General features: G+C 37.2%; 1 protein-coding gene and 1 long non-coding RNA gene across 2 annotated transcripts in view; one reads left to right on the top strand and one right to left on the bottom strand.

Moving 5' to 3' along the window:
• Nucleotides 1-12,229, bottom strand: part of LOC144632931 (uncharacterized) — a 113,853-nt gene extending 101,624 nt beyond the window's left edge. Inside the window, exons 1-2 of the long non-coding RNA XR_013566967.1 lie at nucleotides 12,149-12,229; nucleotides 276-548 (exon numbers count right to left, since the gene is read on the bottom strand). This is a non-coding gene — a long non-coding RNA (uncharacterized LOC144632931). The remainder of the gene's footprint in view (nucleotides 1-275; nucleotides 549-12,148) is intronic.
• Nucleotides 12,230-12,947: 718 nt separating this feature from the next.
• LOC144632925 (QRFP-like peptide receptor) lies at nucleotides 12,948-15,118 on the top strand. The gene is made up of 3 exons (XM_078491686.1): nucleotides 12,948-13,266; nucleotides 13,784-14,038; nucleotides 14,146-15,118. Exons 1-3 carry the CDS (start codon nucleotides 13,042-13,044, stop codon nucleotides 14,488-14,490), a joined length of 825 nt encoding a protein of 274 aa, XP_078347812.1. The 5' UTR covers nucleotides 12,948-13,041; the 3' UTR covers nucleotides 14,491-15,118.
• Nucleotides 15,119-18,527: the final 3,409 nt, after the last annotated feature.

The following is an 18,527-nucleotide window of genomic DNA, read 5'->3' as shown; positions in this document are numbered from 1 at the left end:
CATGATGTCACATCACATCACACCACACCACACCACATCACCTCACATCACATCACGTGCACATCACATCACATCACATCATCACGTAACGTAACGTAACGTCACATCACAACACAACACATCACGTCACATCACAACACATCACGTCACATCACATCACATCTCATCAATTCATTTCACATCACATCACCTGTTCAGTAGACCGTTTGAATGCCAGTAACGTTATAGCAACATCCGTCCTTTTGTGTTTATTATCATTTTATAAGCCGTTAAACTGAGGTTGATGTATATTTCACAGGGTTCCCATAAATTATCTACTTATGAACCTGGCGGTAGCTGACATCATGTTCGCGGCGTTCATTGCACCAATGCGTATTTTGGAACTGACTTCCACACACACAGATGGGTTGACTGGTACGGTTTTATGCAAATTATTGACATGTGGAAACATGGCATGGGTCGGATCGGCTTCCTCCATCCTTACTCTGGTCAACATCGCCATTGAACGCTACTACGTGGTGCTGTATCCTTATCGCAACAAGAGCTACCTTAACAGACGGAGATTAAAGGTACGTCACTGCAAAGTGTATTGGTTACGCGAACGGTTACTTAAGTTACCTTTACATTTTAGTCAGCAATGACTTTTTTGTAGCTAATTCAAGGTTTCTGAGGATGCTTCTTCAACACCACAATGATTTTTGACAATTACCTCGTTGCAATCAACAGAGTACCCATTGCAGTAAGCCTTGCAGCTGGCAGCTAGTTACTCGTTTGTTTAATATTTCAGATTTAACATATTATCATTTCAGGTTATCATTCCCAGTTCCTGGATCTTCTCGTTGATCCTCAATTTTCCAGCATTCTTTTTAACGAATGTCGAAAAAAGTAACAACTGCTCCAAAGAGATCTGGGAAAAGAAGTGGATGGGGCGAGCTAATGGTTTGATGTGGTTGGTACTGGCAGTTCTTCCCACAGCACTAACGGTTGGGTTGTATTCCAGAGTCGTGTACACTTTGTGGTGCAAACGAAATGACGATAATCAACTCACCCATCAACAAATGGTACGAGTTTACCTGTATTTAACCTGTCATCACCCAGAATTCGTGTTCAATGCATGCAGCTTATATATTTGCGACCAAGATCGATCGATCGATCAATCCAATCAATCAATCAATCAATCAATCAATCAATCAATCAATCAATCAATCAATCAATCAATCAATCAATCAATCAATCAATCAATCAGTCAATCAATCAATCAGTCAGTCAGTCAGTCAGTCAATCAATCAATCAATCAATCAATTAATCAGTCAATCAATCAACACTCTTCTTTTTAATCCCGATCTAAAACCAAGGCTTTCTTAAACGCGTTTTAAAACTTTTTTGCAATTTTCGGCTCTGAGTCTTCTAGGGCAGTATATTAGAAGAGTCATTCTATATTTAATTGGGTTGAATTCAACCCTATGGTTCTATTATAACAAAAATGGCTTTGTTAATTATTCAAGCCAACCGTACTGGTATCTTTTGTTTCTTTGTTTCTTCAGGGGGTGGTAAAGGTACGGAAACGGGTTACTTTGATGGTCGTTTCTGTAAGTGCGATCTTTGGAATATGTTGGATTACCGTAACAGTAGGCTATATGTTAAGCCAATTTAACTTCAACATCTATGGTGACTCCACAAACGTCATTAGCCTCACACTGGTCATGTTCAATTCTGCTGTCAACCCACTTTTATATGGTTTGTTCAACCACAAATTCAGGAAAAAGTTCAGTGGAATGCTTTGCTGTTGCACTCGAGCTCGTTTGCCGACATTCAGAGTTCACGCGTCAGGAAATCCGCAGGGCATCGAGGTTTTCAAGATAACAATTACCCAACCCACACAGAAGGACCTTGCTCTATAGGGAGCATCTCCATAGAATAGATGATATTGAATGGTCTCATTGCATAGTCTTTACCTGGTGTACTTCATAAGTGTGGATATATCATTAGTTTTGTAACAGTGTGACTTTCATGACCTTGTTACCAAAGTCCAGTCTTAATATCTTTGTAAACGGCCTGCTTGTAGAATAAGACACATGGCAAGTGCGGTTGTTATTCTCTGACGCTGCACGACCTAGCTGTACCATCGTGTAATGGCCATGCTTATATTTGATCATGAATTAAAGGTGTGTTGCGAGTTTATGTAATATATATGAGGTGTTACCATTGAAGCTTATTTTTTTTTTACCTCATTGCCATGCTAAGATTTTTTCGAAAAAAAAAACAAACAAACAAATACGTCACAGCTGGAGTGAATACAAATATATATTTTCACCTTGCATGCATCATAAAAATATGCCCCCTGTTACGCTGTTTGTGTTTGCTGTAGATTTCTGATTACTCATTTTCTTTGTGATGAGGCTTTTGGTAGCATTTTCCTTTCAGATGACTCTGAGACTAAAAAATAAATAACATTTTCTTAAACTTCGAACGTTTTTCATTAAGGTTGCAAAAAATCAGAGAAATTAGTAATACATTTCCTGCCAAAAAGCGCGACTCAAAAATGTCACCATCACGTAAATAAATACGTTCGGGCCACCTTTAATTTTAGCAAATTTTTTTTTACATAAATAAGTCAATCACTTTTTTGTCGCCATTTGCATTTTTTTTCAGCTATTATTAAATGTTACTAGATACTTTGTTCTCTATGGTGTAAATAAATAAAAAAGGATGGCAAAATTTAAGCAAGTAATTTTCATCGTGTGGCAACGAAAATGTCATAGTCTCCAACGCGAAGCGAACCCATGACATTCCAAACACTAAGTAGGCGTTCTATCCACTGAGCTATGGAGAGACTCGTGGTGGCATGGGCAATGTCATTTACTATGTTCACAGGGTGAGGCGCTTCCTGTATAGTACATGGACCAGCAATGTCGATAGCGTAATATTTGATAAATAACGAAAGATGGTAAATTTTAAGCTCGGTGTTGAAATATTAAAAATATGCAATGTCCATCATCTCGCCAGCGTCGCATAATGAACAATACATTAATAGCATTCATGCCATTCAACAACTGCCACATGTGTTGTGTGGAGTTAGCGCTGAAGGGGAGTGTTCACGCCGCCCTCAGCAGTTAAGGTAGACGACATACTAAGGTTTTTAGTCCTATCGCTGCCCGACGGCTACTGATGCCATGCTGATGAGGTCTAACAAGGCCGAAACAGCTGTCCATGGCTGCCACTGCCATCACTGTGCGCCTACGTAAGGTACTGGCCTGGTCGTGCGTTGGTTGGTGTCCATGGTCTTCTCCACCTACCCCCCCCCCCCCTCCTTCCCCCCGTCATTTTACCAGGAGGGGTGGTGACAATTTTTTTCGGCATAATGACGAACCTATTAGCTACTGTCGAAAACAATCAGGAGTGTGTTAGTCCGTTTTAAATTTTTTTTTGAGCGACGCCAAGGAGCATAATACTCAATTTTGTTAGCTTAATATGTCAGTGAGGCCAGCTGGCGGTACTGTGCCGAGCGTAATACCGCCAGCGCGTTAAACTCACAGAGGGTGTATGCCTGCTCTGATTGGATGACAACCTAACTTATTGACTGTTGCTGTTGTGCGAGTGATTTTTTCCTTGAATTTGCCGTGAGACGTCAGTTGCAATCACGTACTGCAGTGTCCTGAGATTTTTTCAGAGGTGTTTCCATTCACTGAAGAAGTTTTGTAGAAGACATTTGACAAGAGTAAAAGAGGTAATGTTTATTTAAATAACGCTAAACATGAAACAGCAAAAAGATTTTTTCACAAAAGAACATGGATAAAGCTTCGTATGAAATTGGTATATTTCCATAACAATGAGTCAGGTTTGTTGTTAGTGATCGAGATTTGACGCAAAAATTAAACCTTTGTTTTTTTTTGGCCTTCCAAACGCGAGCAACAGTCGGTGACATGACAGTCGTTGCCAAGAAAACTGCTATTAATTGAAACTTTCAGGTAAGTTTAGGGAAAATGAGGCAAGCAAAAAATTTAAGGATAATTTAGTATTATAGAACGTATACGATAGAGTGTGCATCTACTTAATTTGTATGTATGTTCATGTTAGAGTCAATTAGTGACTTACTTTATTGCGCCACGCGCTAAGCGGAGATCTTAATAATGCAGAATCGTCGCTATATTTGACTCTTATTTCTTGAATTTATTAACTGTTCTTAAAGCAATAACGTTGCTTCTGTTTTTCTCAATTTCGTATTCGATTCTGCCGGACTATAAATATATTTAAATACTTCTGTAATAAAAGAATTGTGAAGCCATCTCATGTTATTTAAAAATGCCTTGAACGCAATTAAAATATATTAAAGTCGTGTGAATCTCCAGTAAAAGGCAGCTGGTTATTACCTAAGCAGAACGACCTCGACTAGAAACTGAAGATATAAACCAAAGACGATATAAAGAACTGCAGCAGAATGCCTATATTTAGATGCAAAATTAGTGCGAGACGCCTTTATTCCTCCCCATAACGGTTTGCTGTTTGCTGTTTCACCCTTTTTTTTAATAGAATATAAGAAACAGGAAAAAAATTAATAAGAAAGCAATAAGGGTCACCATAATTATAACCTGCGATCAGGCGTTATTTTTCTCGCGGCGGTGTAGTTTTCCGTTGAATGCACCGCCGCGAGAAAAATAACGCCTGATCGCAGGTTACCATAATTAACGCCTACCTGTTACCATAATCGTTTAAAGAAAGTGGTTGTTTGTTAGTTGAAGTTTTAATTGAAGTTGGTAAAATTGTTAACAACTGCGTAGCGTCTTAGGTTGGTGTGATACAAATAAAATAACAGTGTTTTTGACTCTAAAAAAATCGGCACCCGTATACCAGCGTTTCAGCATTGCTGCCTTCATCAAGGTTAGCAAAGAAAGCTATTTTTGCTTACTCTGATGAAGCCAGCAAGCCGAAACGTCGGTATACCTGTATCGATTTTTTTACAATGAATTTGGCGCTGATCAATTACGTTTTGCTATGTTGTCATGCTTTAACTGACAGGTGCCCAGCTCTAAGAGCTTCTTAGAGCTTTTCTTTTGTTATGAAGCATTAATTTTAGAGTTTTTGGTATATTTACACGTTTATCTGACTGAATTGCTAAATTTCATATATCTTGCCAAGTCTGTATTAAACATAGTTCGTTTGCATTTATTTTTTATTTAATATGTATTCTTTTTATAGTGTATGACTCATTAATTTTAAAGTTTTAGGGTAATAACGCGTACATCTGTTTGCCTTACTAAATTACATACATCACTGCCAAGTTTGTATTGAACATACTTCGCTTGGATTTAATTCAGTTTTATTTAAAAAGTTCTTTTTTAATTTAAGTGTACGTGCCGGATATTGACAACCATCATTTTTTTGTATAACAAAAGTGCACCCCCATTTGTTACCCAGGCAGTGTAGGCGTTGTTGATTCATCTTGTTTCTGTTATGATAATGTCAAATCAAGGTTTAATAAAGTTTGTACACAGAATTCTGGAGAGAACACGGATAGGGAGTAAGGGACTTACAACCAGTCATGTATTGGTATAATAATAGTACTCCTCAATTCTCGTCAGTGTAGGCGTTGTTAATGAATCTTCTCAACTGCTTAAGTTGAGTCCATTACTGCTATGATCTTTCATTTGCTTAAAATGTATATACGCAGTACAAATATATTCATTTCATATATTCATTTCAAATCTTCTTTCTGTTATGATAATAGTAAATCGAGTTTAATGAAGATTGCGTACACAGGATTCTACAAAGAAAACAGGTAGGGGGTATGGGACATGTAAGGGACTTGTTCCGTGTAATTCGACTAGTAACTCTATGGTATCGCTGACTTTGGGTCATTTCGCTGGAAAATGACTTAGTCCTTAGCGTCCGGATTTCTAATTCCAAGCTTAAGGAATTGCAATGTATTTCTGTAGACCCTTTTATATAGGTAATATGTACTAAGCCACCGTTTGTAAACTTAGCAAACCGTGCTAATCCTTTAATCAATAGGCAAAGCACAGAAACAGATGGTTAGAAACAGATTCAGCGCTGTTTCAAGGGACAAAACTGCAAAACTGATATTTGCTAATCCAAAAGACGAGGACCGGATTATTATAATATTTCTCTGTAATCTGTTATTATGACTTGCACCATAAGTTGCATCCGGATAAACCAAATCATTGAAAGGTAAATACGCTTTCATAAATGTAAGATTAAGTATTAGTTATTCGGTGTAACAACATTATTGTATGCCGGAAGAACAGCATCGCTGGCCACAGTAAAGGCAATTTAGCGGTCCGGATGAGACGAGAGCTTCATATATCAGTTTGATTATTTGCCCGAGCGAGCAAAATTGTTTAATCTCGAAAGATTAAACAATTTTAAAGATTTAACAGCGACTTGCTTAAAGCACGTGTGGATTTTTGCTTCGGACAGCAACATTCCTGACATTTATTGGCATAAATCATAGCAACCCCCCGAGATATACATTTCTCCTGAGAGGTAAGATTGTCTCATCGTTCATCTGTTTCAAGTTCGTAAGTTAATGTTAATTTGTGAATTAGAAATATCTTAACGAACTTTTTTTATATTTGATAGTGATATCACTGTCAACCTCCGTAGTGATCATTTTGTTTGTGGTTTTGTTTTTCATTTACAAAAACGTTTTATTTCTGTTTTGTTTTAATTTGTTTAACATGAATGAGTTCATGCTAAACTCGTTTCAGTGGTTCCTAAGTGAAGAACCTATATCATTTTTTTTCGGATTCGGCTTTCCCCTTTTCTCAGCAGCGCGCTTTTGTGACATTCATGACGATTTTCATTATTAGTATCCAGCAGTGTCGAAAAAAATCGTACACTAATTTTACACGTGAACGCTCAAGGCTGGAAGACAGCTTTAATTTGGCTGAAAGTTCGCCTTTTTTAAATTTTCTGCACTTGCATGTTTTGCCGGTAATTTTATCTCGAATGGTCATTTGCATAGATTTGATATTTTAATGCAAGCATGTTATTTTAATTTAAGATGCCCTTTTGCTTGAAACTTATTGATTTCGTTATTTTTGATGAAATTGCTAACTCCTCTTCCTTTAGGTCATTTGTAAAGATCTGTTAATAATGACGCTAAGTCGTGTTTGTTTCGCATTTCGTAATCTTATATACGCGTTCATAATCTTTAAGTCCAAAGTTTGACCAAACATTCAAATAATAATAATTTAATTTGTTTGAAAGACAATCTCAAAATATAGAAAAACACCAAGGAATCCAAAATTACCGAAACTAAACAAATATTGTTACAACTAAGAAATATTACAGGGACAAGGAAGTAGAGAAAATAGTTGACAATTTATGCACGAAAAATAACCTGTTCTCCATCTATGTCCGTTTGTTTTAATATTTCTTGCAGTTTGAGCTATCGTTCGATGGTTTTCTGCAGAGATTTAAATATGCAAGATAGAAAAAAAGTTTACTGTTTTCTGGTTCACACTGTAAAAGGGAATACCATATACAAACGTGATAAAATTGGCTATTCGTGCCGTCCTTGAAGAAGCTCCTTTAAACCCTCGGGCGTAGGAGAGTATAGGGAAACTCCACCTGTATTGAAAATGTCTTGTTATTTACCGAACAGGTGAAGAGCCATGTAGTATGGATATACTGTTAATAAACCATTATTATATTATTATTATTATTATTATTATTATTATTATTATTATTATTATTATTATTATTATTATTGTTATTATTACCGAAGATCTTAAAACATAAAGATATATTGGTAGATGTTTGTTGATTTTCAAGAGACAACGGGGAAAGATACCACAAAATTCTGTAGATTACCACGCAAAAATCATAGGGTTAATTTTTGCATATTAAAATTTTAACCTTTCTCCAAGGCATGGGGGATTAAACAAAACAAATTACTCATTCACCCTTCGGGACCAAACTTGAATTTAATATTTCGAAATTGGCATGTTCTTCTTACTTGGAAAGCATCTTACATCTCTATTAACAATAACTGAAACCACCTCATTTTGAAATACATTTATATTAATGTATTTAAAGCTTGTAATAAGCTCTCGAGAAACTCGGCCGTTTTGAAAATCAATCGGTAAACCATTATGGGTTTATTATAATCGCGAAAGTACTTCTGTTGCTAGGACAACAGTACAACAGAAAGCTATAGTCATACGTCACCGATGTGGTGACGTTTTGGACGTATGGGTGGCATATTGTCAAATCCGTTAAATTATTAATTAACATGTTTTTAATTTGTCCGACATTAAAATACTGCTGTCAAATCCGTTAAATTATTAATTAACATGTTTTCTTTTTCTATGACACGAAAATACTGCTGTTCGCAACGTTAACTTTGTAAACTGAAAATCGCTTGCTGGGTGAGAAGTGATGCTAGTTGCAAGCAATCCTTAATTCATTCTTAGATTCATGGTAAGTTAAATGTAAACGAAACAAGCAAAATAATTTATTTAGCGCTGTAGAGCTTTTAATACGGGTAAGTGTGCTTGTTGTTGCTTTAAGTTTAGATTAGATAATTTTATCACGCCATGCGCACGGCGAAGATCTTAATATATATGTAAATAATGTCATTAGGCTGAATGAAATTAAAACTTAATTTTCAGGCAGATTTTCAATTTTTCCAAAAATTGCCGTAGTCGCATCAACGGCAACATGTAAAACCATGAAAACATAAGGAGAAGTTGATATGTTATTTTAACAGGACACATTATACCCGCCGTGCGTGCAGTCGATCCGTTGTTTTGAGTCAAATAATCTTTTGTTGTTTAGAATGAGTCAACGAGATTCATCTTTCGGAAAGTTACGTTTCGGGGTATACACTATATATATCGCCCTATCAAACTCGGAAGCAACGACCGTGCGCTGTGTTTGGAAATTCTTCTCAAAATGCCACAGTTCCAAGAAGCCAGAAACAGTCCACTTAAGAAATCAGGAGAGGGCGACTTTGCCAAGAATGATTCTCGAAACTACAATGTGTTTTACAATAACAAAGCTCTAAAAATAAGTTAATAATACTGTTTCTTGATTAGCACTTCTGATACGTGTTTACCTCATAAAAAATATACAGCGACGAAAAGATCGAGCAGACGCGAGAAAAACAAGGTTTTTTTTGCGTTTTTGTCAACGAAAACTGGTTTTATCCATTTCTTCTATGGCTTTTCGTTTGGCACAGCTATCGCATCACGTATGTAAAAAAAAATCCTTTAATTTGAAGTGGACACAGGCTATGCCAGAACTGATCATAGCGTTGTTGACTTAAATTGAAGCTGTTCAATTCTTTAAACGTGTGCAAATAATCACTATACAATTCGAGGAAAAAGAAAACATTCGTTTTGAAGAATTCCATGTAAACAGCAGTTGCAAAGGATCTGGCAAGCAACGCTTTCGGTAAAGTTATCGTTCAGCTATAAAAAAATATTTTCAATGATGGGTGACAAACTTTAATAAGGCTGTTATTTTTGTTATAAAAGTTTTTTTCATAAAGTTGAAAAGACAAAACGTTACTAAAAATTTCATTTTCTTTTTTACAAATAAGTAAGATACACCGCTTCCAAATTGGCACTTAACAGACAACGCAAATATATATTATTATAGAAAGTCAACATTTGAGATTTTTATTCCTTTTCTTTAGCTACGTGCCTGATCGTGAGAGCTGCCTGTCATGTTTGATCCATCTAATGTTGATACAACGCTTGTTTTTTTTTATCCTGATGCGATAATGAAAAATTCGGGTTTCGAAGTTTGTTCACATGATTCTTTGAAGTAAACAAACAGGGCGACACGATAAATATGCACCACTGCGGTGCCAGAGAGATGATTGCTTATACCTCCCCCCACCCCGCTCCCCCCCCCCCCCCTCAAAAAAAAAAGTGTCACGAAAGTTTTGTGCCTTTTCTATCGTGTTTCGAGGGCCTAAGACACAAATTGGTATTTGGTGCGATTTGTGATGCGAAAAATATAAACAACCTGCGAACTCATGGTGATTCAAAAGCTATTTCCTGGCGGTTTGTCGACAATTTTATAACGACACTCGAAACCTTATTATCTTGTTCAGCGGATAGGCCTCCCCTCCTTCTATAAAATTTATTTCTTAAAAATGGTTTTTTTTCTTGTTTTGTTTGTTTTTATGACAAATGCTCATAATCAGAATATTGATTCTATTTGAACATAATGTCAAATTGTGTTTACTCTGAATGCACCGCTTCCTACATTGTCAAGCCGACCACTCTGACACTTTGTAAACGAAAACTTCCTTCTCCGAAACGGGACTAAGAGCACCGATGCAGTCGTAATACAAGGTAGGTTAATCAAAGAAGCATAACGAAAATATATCAGTTAAAAGCGAAGAAAATATCATTAAGCATGGTTATGCTAGAGTTTATTTTAACTTGATAGCCACCGACGTTAATTTAAACCAGGTCTTGACACACTAGGTGACACGCTAAGCAAAAGAAAAAACATTAAGCTGGCGGTCGTATGTAGAGCACTTTCGCTTTGCAGGTTTTTCAAAAAAGAAATTTCACTCAAAGTAATCAGGTAAAATCAATACACCGAACAACAAGGGTAGTAGAGCTTCTTAGGATTTTCTTTTATATATATTTAACGTGCGGATTATAAATACTTAACCTGGTAAGAAATCTTCAATTGCCATTCAGAGTTTATTAAAAATGAGGAAACCGGTTGGCTTGATTGTTACATATACTTCATTTAACGCTAAAGAGTGCACTCAACCATGAATGAAATAAGTCGACAGGAACACAAACTTTTCATTTTTTATCCAAGAAGATCAAATCAAATTTTGTAATACCTAGATTTTGAACAAGATATAATTCTTCGGCATTGAGTAATAAAAATGCACCAATCTTACATGCCGTACCAGTCATGATTTACAAGATGAACTAGAAAAATTAAAAAAAAGATGCTGAAGTAGACAAAGACACGAGAATTTTCTAATTCAGCAAAGGGAAAAGGGTCATGTAAAAGCTGACAAATCAACGTTATGGAAATAAAACAGTGATGCTGTTAACACAAAAAAAAGCACTATGTCAAGAGCGGCCACGACTTAAGTTATAATTTTAAGTTCTGTAGTGGCAATTTTATAAAGAGTGAGAAAAGGAAATTAGAGATTTAATGAGACAAAAGGCATGAATATCCAAGGATTCCTCTAAAAGGCAATTTTCAGGGCTTATAGTTTACATTAATGATCGATTTTTACTCATTTAAAGGATGGCGAGCAGCGGCGACATTATTTAGACTTAAGTATTAGTCTTCATTATCTGTATTACCTCCTGTTTACACTGGCCATTTCTGTGACTTAAATTATGCATGTTGGTTGAATTTGTTGGGTAGAATTATGTTTTCACGCAAGACACATATCCTAAAATATGATCTTAAACTGGCATTGTCATTTTCTTTTTTTAAATTATGCCAACATAATCGGTAGAGTTTGGGACTAGATATAAGGAACTGGCTGACCAGAGCCACATTCACTGCCGACGTTTTAAAGTTTTGCCTGAATGCGCAGGTGCATATTTGGAATATAGAATCATGCGAGTCGGGGTGAAAAATGTATCTGGGAACAACATAACTTGAAACACCCATTCACCTTCTGTAATTGTAAATTTTAACTAATACCATCAAACTCTTTGAAGTAGACGCAAGTAAAACGTTGCTTTCGGTTTCAGGTGTTGCGCTAACCTACCCTTTCGCGCAGTTTGGAAGAAAATAGCCTGCTCAAAAAAGGTTAAGAAAACGTTGTAAGACAAAGTAGGATGACAGCATGCACTAACAAAGATTGCGAGAAAGATACTGTAAAGTCATCTTGGAGACACTAAAACCAACATGTTCATTCAACAATTTTATGTTGTAAACATTGCTATACTTCTGAGGCTGACTAAACTTTCAACAATGTCCTTCGTCTTATTCATGCCCCCCCCCCCCCCCCTCCTCCCTAGACGAAGACCTCTCGCGATTTCGTCGCTCGCTGCGGCACTTCGCGGCCTTAAGCTCGCTTCGCTTGCTTGGGCGCTTGCGGCAAGTCTTGAGGCTGAACAGCTTACTGTTAAGTTGTAATTTACATATCTATTTGTTTTCTTGTAGGTATAAATTGGTTACGTACCTGACATCGACAGCCACGGAGCCATGTCCGATGCAGCGGCTGTTGGAACAACAGTGGTACTCTCCATTCTTGTTGTTGTCGGCATCGTTGGAAACACCCTAGTTTGTGTTGTCATGATGAAAAATAGAGTAATAAATACGGCAGTAATAAATTAACGTTTAAATTAGTATTACTGGCAGGAATAAGTATATGGAATTTTATACAGACATCTTGTACAGTTGTTTAGAGCCCGATAAAGCTGATCCGGGGGTGGCGTGAATTTATATTTTGATTTTATAAATCTTCAGTGAGGTTTTCTGTTACTTCTTTCCTTCAGTTTTGACTTTGAAATCAAACTCCACAGAACAATTGTAATGAAAACAGTTTTTAAAAGAGAAATTAAAACAAAGACCTGCTTGTAAACCTGGATTAGTGTCTATTGGCTTTCAACTAACCACTCTTGTAGCCTCGGGAAATGCCAGTTGTCTCTTTAATTGATGAGAATGCAATTTCAGGCCAATATAGATCACTGGGAGACATCACCTTTGCGAAATAGAAACTTAAGGAATTTGTGTTGTCAGCCATTCAATGTAAAGATAATATAAAGATTATTCAGACCTTTCACTTCTTTAGAGCTATACATTCAATTTTTGTTAAAATGATCACTTTGTGCAAAACGTCGTTGAGAGGCTCAAGCTTTGCCTACAGGTTTATATGTAAAACACCGTTCACAGTAAATAGTAATATGGATAGACCACTAAGCAGGTGCGATTGAGTAGACATCAGGCTTCTCCGACCCCTACAAACGGTACAGTCTTTAGCTTGCATCCAGCTGTCTTACTAAGGTTAATTTACTTTAATTCTTTAGGGTTCCCATCAATTATCTGCTTGTCAATCTAGCTGTAGCAGATATCATGTTCGCGACATTTCTTACACCGCAGTACATTTTGAGCCACACTTTCACACACCCAGACAGGATGACTGGTACAGTTTTATGCAAATTGTTGACAGGCGGAAACTTCGCATGGGTTGGAGCAGCCTCATCAGTTTTCACTTTGGCTAATATCTCGATCGAGCGATATTATGCGGTGATGTATCCCCTTGGCAACAAAGGGAAACTGACCGAGCACAAACTAATGGTGAGTGCATGAGTGAGTTGTAATGTGGTTATGTAAACAATTCACTCAATCTTCCTTTAAATCAGAAAATCTTCTAGAAATCAGGTGTATTTTCGTTATCCCTTTTTATCCTGGGACGGGGAGGGGGTGGGCACAAAATGCCTGCACGAGAATAATGGCTAACCTTCGTTACTATTCCAATAAAACACTGGAGGAAATCTTCGGTTTGTCGATGTCAGTTGGCGTTTCTATTGCAACCATGTTCTTAAGTTGTTTTCTTCTGTTCTAATGTTATTTTGGTTTTCTAAGAGTTCATTCCAAAATGTTCACAGTTTCTGTATCGTGTTTTTTTTAAACAAAGTTAGCAGATTTTTGGACATTTTTGAATGTCCAAGATTGCGGATAAAAAAGAAAAAGGAAATGGCATCATTTCAGGAGTACTGAGGAAAACCCTGCGCTGGTCTCCCCTTAGTTATGTTTTGATAGGCTAGGGTTTTGCGACTGTGAACATCGCAACGATTATTCATTATAATTTCAGGTGATCATTCCTGGCGCTTGGATATTTTCCTTAATTGTGAACATTCCAGTGTTTCTGGTTGTGAGCTTTGAAGATGCAAGTGGTGCATGCGTGAGAGTATGGCCTGAAAAATGGATGCCAAGGGCTTATAACGTGGGGTGGTTTGTAGTCATGGCAATTATTCCTTTGACGCTGATGATTGGTTTTTACTCAAGAGTCGTGTACACATTGTGGTTCAAAGGCATGAACGTCAATGCACTTACATGGCATCAAAAGGTGGGAGTTGAAGAAACCCTTTTCACCATATGCATCTAATAGAAATTTGATATCGAACTACAGGTATGCCATTGCATATTAACTTTTCTGCATTTTTCAATAAACAGGGTGTGCTGAAAGTACGGAAGCGAGTGACATTGGCTGTCGTAGTTGTCAGCGTCATCTTTGGAATCTGCTGGATTACTGACTCGATAGTCTACATCGTGAGCCATTTTAAAGCCGATAGCTTCGGTCCCGCCGTGTACTCCATTTCTAACACGATGATCATGTTTAATTCTGCTGTCAACCCATTTGTATATGCTCTGTTGAACCAAAGATTCAGGGAGAAGATCAAGAGCACAATAAGCTGCACTTCTTCCTCCACAGCCAGAGTTCATCCCTCCAGGTCCGAACCTCCCACCATCGAGTTGGCTAACAGTAACACCAACCGTTCTGCTGAAGTCGAATGCTAACTCGTTGTCAGCTGCTTCAAGGGAAAAAGAATTCGCTCCAGATACAGATTTTGGGTGGTTGTCGTTCCCTAAACCACTACCAGCATCGTACAAGGGCTTTATGAAAACCTTATTATATCTCATCATTAAACTTTTAGCAGATGTCCAGGAGTTTACTATACAAGATAAATTGTTAATCTGTATGAAAACAGTTACTTGGATCCGCCATCCTGGATCTACTTTTTTGCCATGTACATAGAAAAGGCAAATGGACGGCAAATAAAACACTTAATTGATGTAAAATACACTCTGCATGGATGAATTAACATAGACTTTACATTTATTTACCACCACCCCCCCCCCCCCCTACCTTTTACAAAACCTAAGAAGAATAAGCTTCCTCTACCAACTCCCATTCCCCCCACCAATCCATGGTACATACGATAGGGAGGAAGCTTATTTGTGATTATTTTTTCTCGTATATGTGTTGTCGCGTCACAGCTTGCCAAAATCATTATTCAAATTTTTTCACTTATTGCTTATGTACTTATATATTCAAGCTTCTAAGATAGGCACTGAATTTTATGCTTGTAAACAGCTCCCAGCTTTCACCGTTCCCTATCTCATGAACTATAATCATGAGTTGTTATTAGATAAGTTCTTAAACGACGATTTTAAAGTTACCTTAGCAATATGTTGTTGCGGAATCATGTTTGCTGTATTTTGAACTACTTTAAAAAACTTGCAACATTGTTGTATAGTCCAACTGTTCCTTTAGAAGTTGTCTTGAGTAACATGTATAAAATATCGCCTTTGCAAATCTCTTTGTGTAATGTTGCTTAAGCTTCGATCGAGCGAGGAAAGTACAGTTACGGCCGAGTCAAGACATACATTTTAGCCTGCAAGTTCCGAAAGGATTGGTCCATACGATTTCGAACAGAAAAATCCATGAACAACAATATAATATCATAAAAAATGTTGTGGTTATTCATCGTGGTAGAGTACAATAATAAAGTATTATTTCGTTTGTCTCACGACGTAGTCACGTGTGATGGAGATCGCAACGTTTCGACTGCATACTGCTAGTCTTCATCAGGCGATAAGGTCGACTGGTTGTGCGTTAGCTTATAAAGCACACGGCTGCGCTGTGATTGGTTGGTTTTCAACAGCTCTGATTGGTGCATTTCGATCCTTAGTGTTCTGCATGCTGGTGTACTGTTGCTCCCTCGGCGGTCCGCAGTCGTACAGTTCTCCTGTTGTTGTGTTTTTTGATCGTGGTCATCCATGCTTCAGGAATTTCAATTCCACTGTCCCTGTTGATATTATTAATCGGGCGTGGCCGATTTAAGATTTACCCTTTGGTCGTCCTAGAGCGTAGTCTCCTGGCGCGGCCAAAAAGACGGGGATAGCTCGGGGTTGCTACAAAACCGCTACGGGTGACGCATACCGCAATGGTTTTCATTTTAGTTTTGACAGGAAATCGTTGCAGGCACACTTGGTCGACTTTTGGGTTAATGTGTAATCAGGTTGTGTTTTTTTGCTTCGGCGGAAGGACAGAGAAAAAAGCTTACGGTGCAAAGTACAGTATGGGGCCCAGTTCTCGGCCACTTTTGACGTAAACTTGTATTTCTTACCTCAGAAGAACCGCAGGAACTTGAAATTTCTCCCAGAGCTAGCTACATTATTCAGCTTTTTGGTGCAAAGCTATCGACCGGTCAAAAATTAATTTGCCCGAGCAATAATAAAAATAAAAGCTCCATTTGTGGGCCCAGTTCTCGGCCACCTTGGCCCAGTTCTCGGCCACTAAAAAGCTTGTGCGTAATTATCTGTAAAAAAATGCTCAATTAATTTTCACAGTCATAAAATCACTCTGTAAACCTATTTATACTATATCGATCCTAAATTATTTTTATGATGCTTTGTTTTACTTTAGAAAAGAAGGATTTTAACGCGCCTAGTTAGCGCCTATGTGCAGGTTCTGGCAAAACCGCATTGTGTGACCCGTGCATTTAGATGGTTTATTTTGCAGTGAAAAGGTCTTGAAAGATTTAGGTGTTGTAGAAATAATAGACAAGACAAGAGTCAGCTCAAAACTTAGAGCTAAGATTGAACTTTATTTTTAAAAATCTATTTCTTTCATTCTGGCAGCAGCAGATGAAATTATATTAAAAACCAAGCGCTAAGCTGTGATAGCGAGCAGGGTGGCCGAGAACTGGCAAATACGCAAACGTCGCAAGAAAAAATTTCGAAGTAAATTAAGACCAAAAAATACAACGGTTCAACGAAAAGTTAACTAAAGCAGAAAGCTGAATTATTCTACGTTTCACTTGCCAAAAATTAGCTCGTATGGTGGGGGCTTTTGGATAAAATACGAATTTAACTACATCCATGAATTTGGAGCCGTAAACAAACAACTTTTTCGGGAATGCAAATTCACCTACCTCCGCGTAAACTCGACGTGTGAGCTTTCTATATCGAATTGAACGATCAAACTCAAGATACTTAAAGCACATGAATCAGTCTATCGTTTGAAGGAAATACCTTTTTCTTTTGATTCAACTGGAGTGTGAAAAAACGCGTTAAACACAAAGTGGCCGAGAACTGGACCCGGCCGAGAACTGGGCCCACTTACTTTGACAAGTTAAAGTTATTTTTGTAAATGAAAAAGGTAACGTCATTGAGTCACGCAGTGTTTTTTAGCAAACTAGATGGTTTGCTGGTTTCTGACTATGAATGGGGGTGTGATCTTGCAGTATATTTTTTGAGCCTGACTCCGCCGTAAAACGTTTTTTTATTTAGCAAGAACTGTGTCGATTTTCATTTCTGAACAATTGGTCGTCAAGTCGTTTGTCACAAAGAGTAGAATGTTTGTACAGCATGTTTTGGAATTATTTTAGATTTGGTTAGTAAGACGCTTCTGAAGACCTGAGCAAAACGTTGGGAATGTACAGTATTAATAGGAACTTGAATGGAATTTTTCACAAGTTCGATAAAGGTATCAACTGAAAAAAATGGAATTCAAAATGAGAACTTGGATTTTGTTGTAATTAAATTTTATCGCGGACTGGATGCATAATATCACGGCTTTGAAAGTCTTCAAATAATTAGAAAGGTTCCTTTCTTCCATTTGATCTTATTGTTATTTTCATGTATTGATTATTCGAAAGCGGTTTTCGTTGATACGAAAAAAAAAACGGGTTTTCACTGAATTGCTTGAAGTATTTTTAGACGTGATAATATTGGCTTAATCAAATTACATTGTGCACGAAATATTTGTTATTCTTTTGTCTTGAAACTTTGAGGAAATTGAAATTTTTGTTTGACAGTAGTGTATGAAAGGCATTTTATAGAACTGAATAAAAAATAAGAAACATTGATAAAGGTTATTTCAAAGATTTATTTTGCCTGATTTTGAAGGGTTTCAGGAGTTTTAAAGAGTGCTGGTAAACGGCTGTATGTTGTTTGTGATTACGGATCTTATTTAGTTTCGAACGCTCTAATTTTTGAAAGGTTAAAACAGGTTAAAACCGGGCGGTTTCATGAGTTTTTTTGGGTAGAAAGGTACGGTGGTGGTAAAAAAAAAAAAGGTTTAGAAAGGAATGACTGTAGTAGCACGTAAGTCGGAGGTTTGCGTGAGTCACGGGGTATAGTATGCGTGAGCTGGATTTCCGGCGTCATAACGGCATGTTTTGTTTACTGAAAGATACACTCGACGTTTAGTTAGCTTAGTCGGCTTGGGAAACTATTTTAAAAATGAATGTTGTAATAGTTAATTAATAGTAATCTAGAATTAACCCACTCTCAATTGGAGTCTGTTCTGGATTCGCGCTACCTTTTCGCCGCGAAGGAATTTTGTAAAATTTCGCTAGTGGAAAGAGGTACTGTAAGAACAGTATCAATAACTCAAAAGGAGGAACTTCTTTGTAGCTCTGAATTAAGACGTATGATAAAATTTCAGAATAAGAAACTTTCGATATATGGTTTTCATATTGTTTTTGTCAATTTCCTTTTGTGGCAGATTTTTTGAGAATCAGCTTTTCTTTCGTGTGATGACAGAC

This window comes from Oculina patagonica, chromosome 12 (genome assembly GCF_052425735.1).
Source record: "Oculina patagonica isolate OP01 chromosome 12, crgOcupat, whole genome shotgun sequence".
Classification (NCBI taxonomy): domain Eukaryota; kingdom Metazoa; phylum Cnidaria; class Anthozoa; order Scleractinia; family Oculinidae; genus Oculina; species Oculina patagonica.
This window is presented reverse-complemented; position numbering and strand designations above follow the sequence as displayed.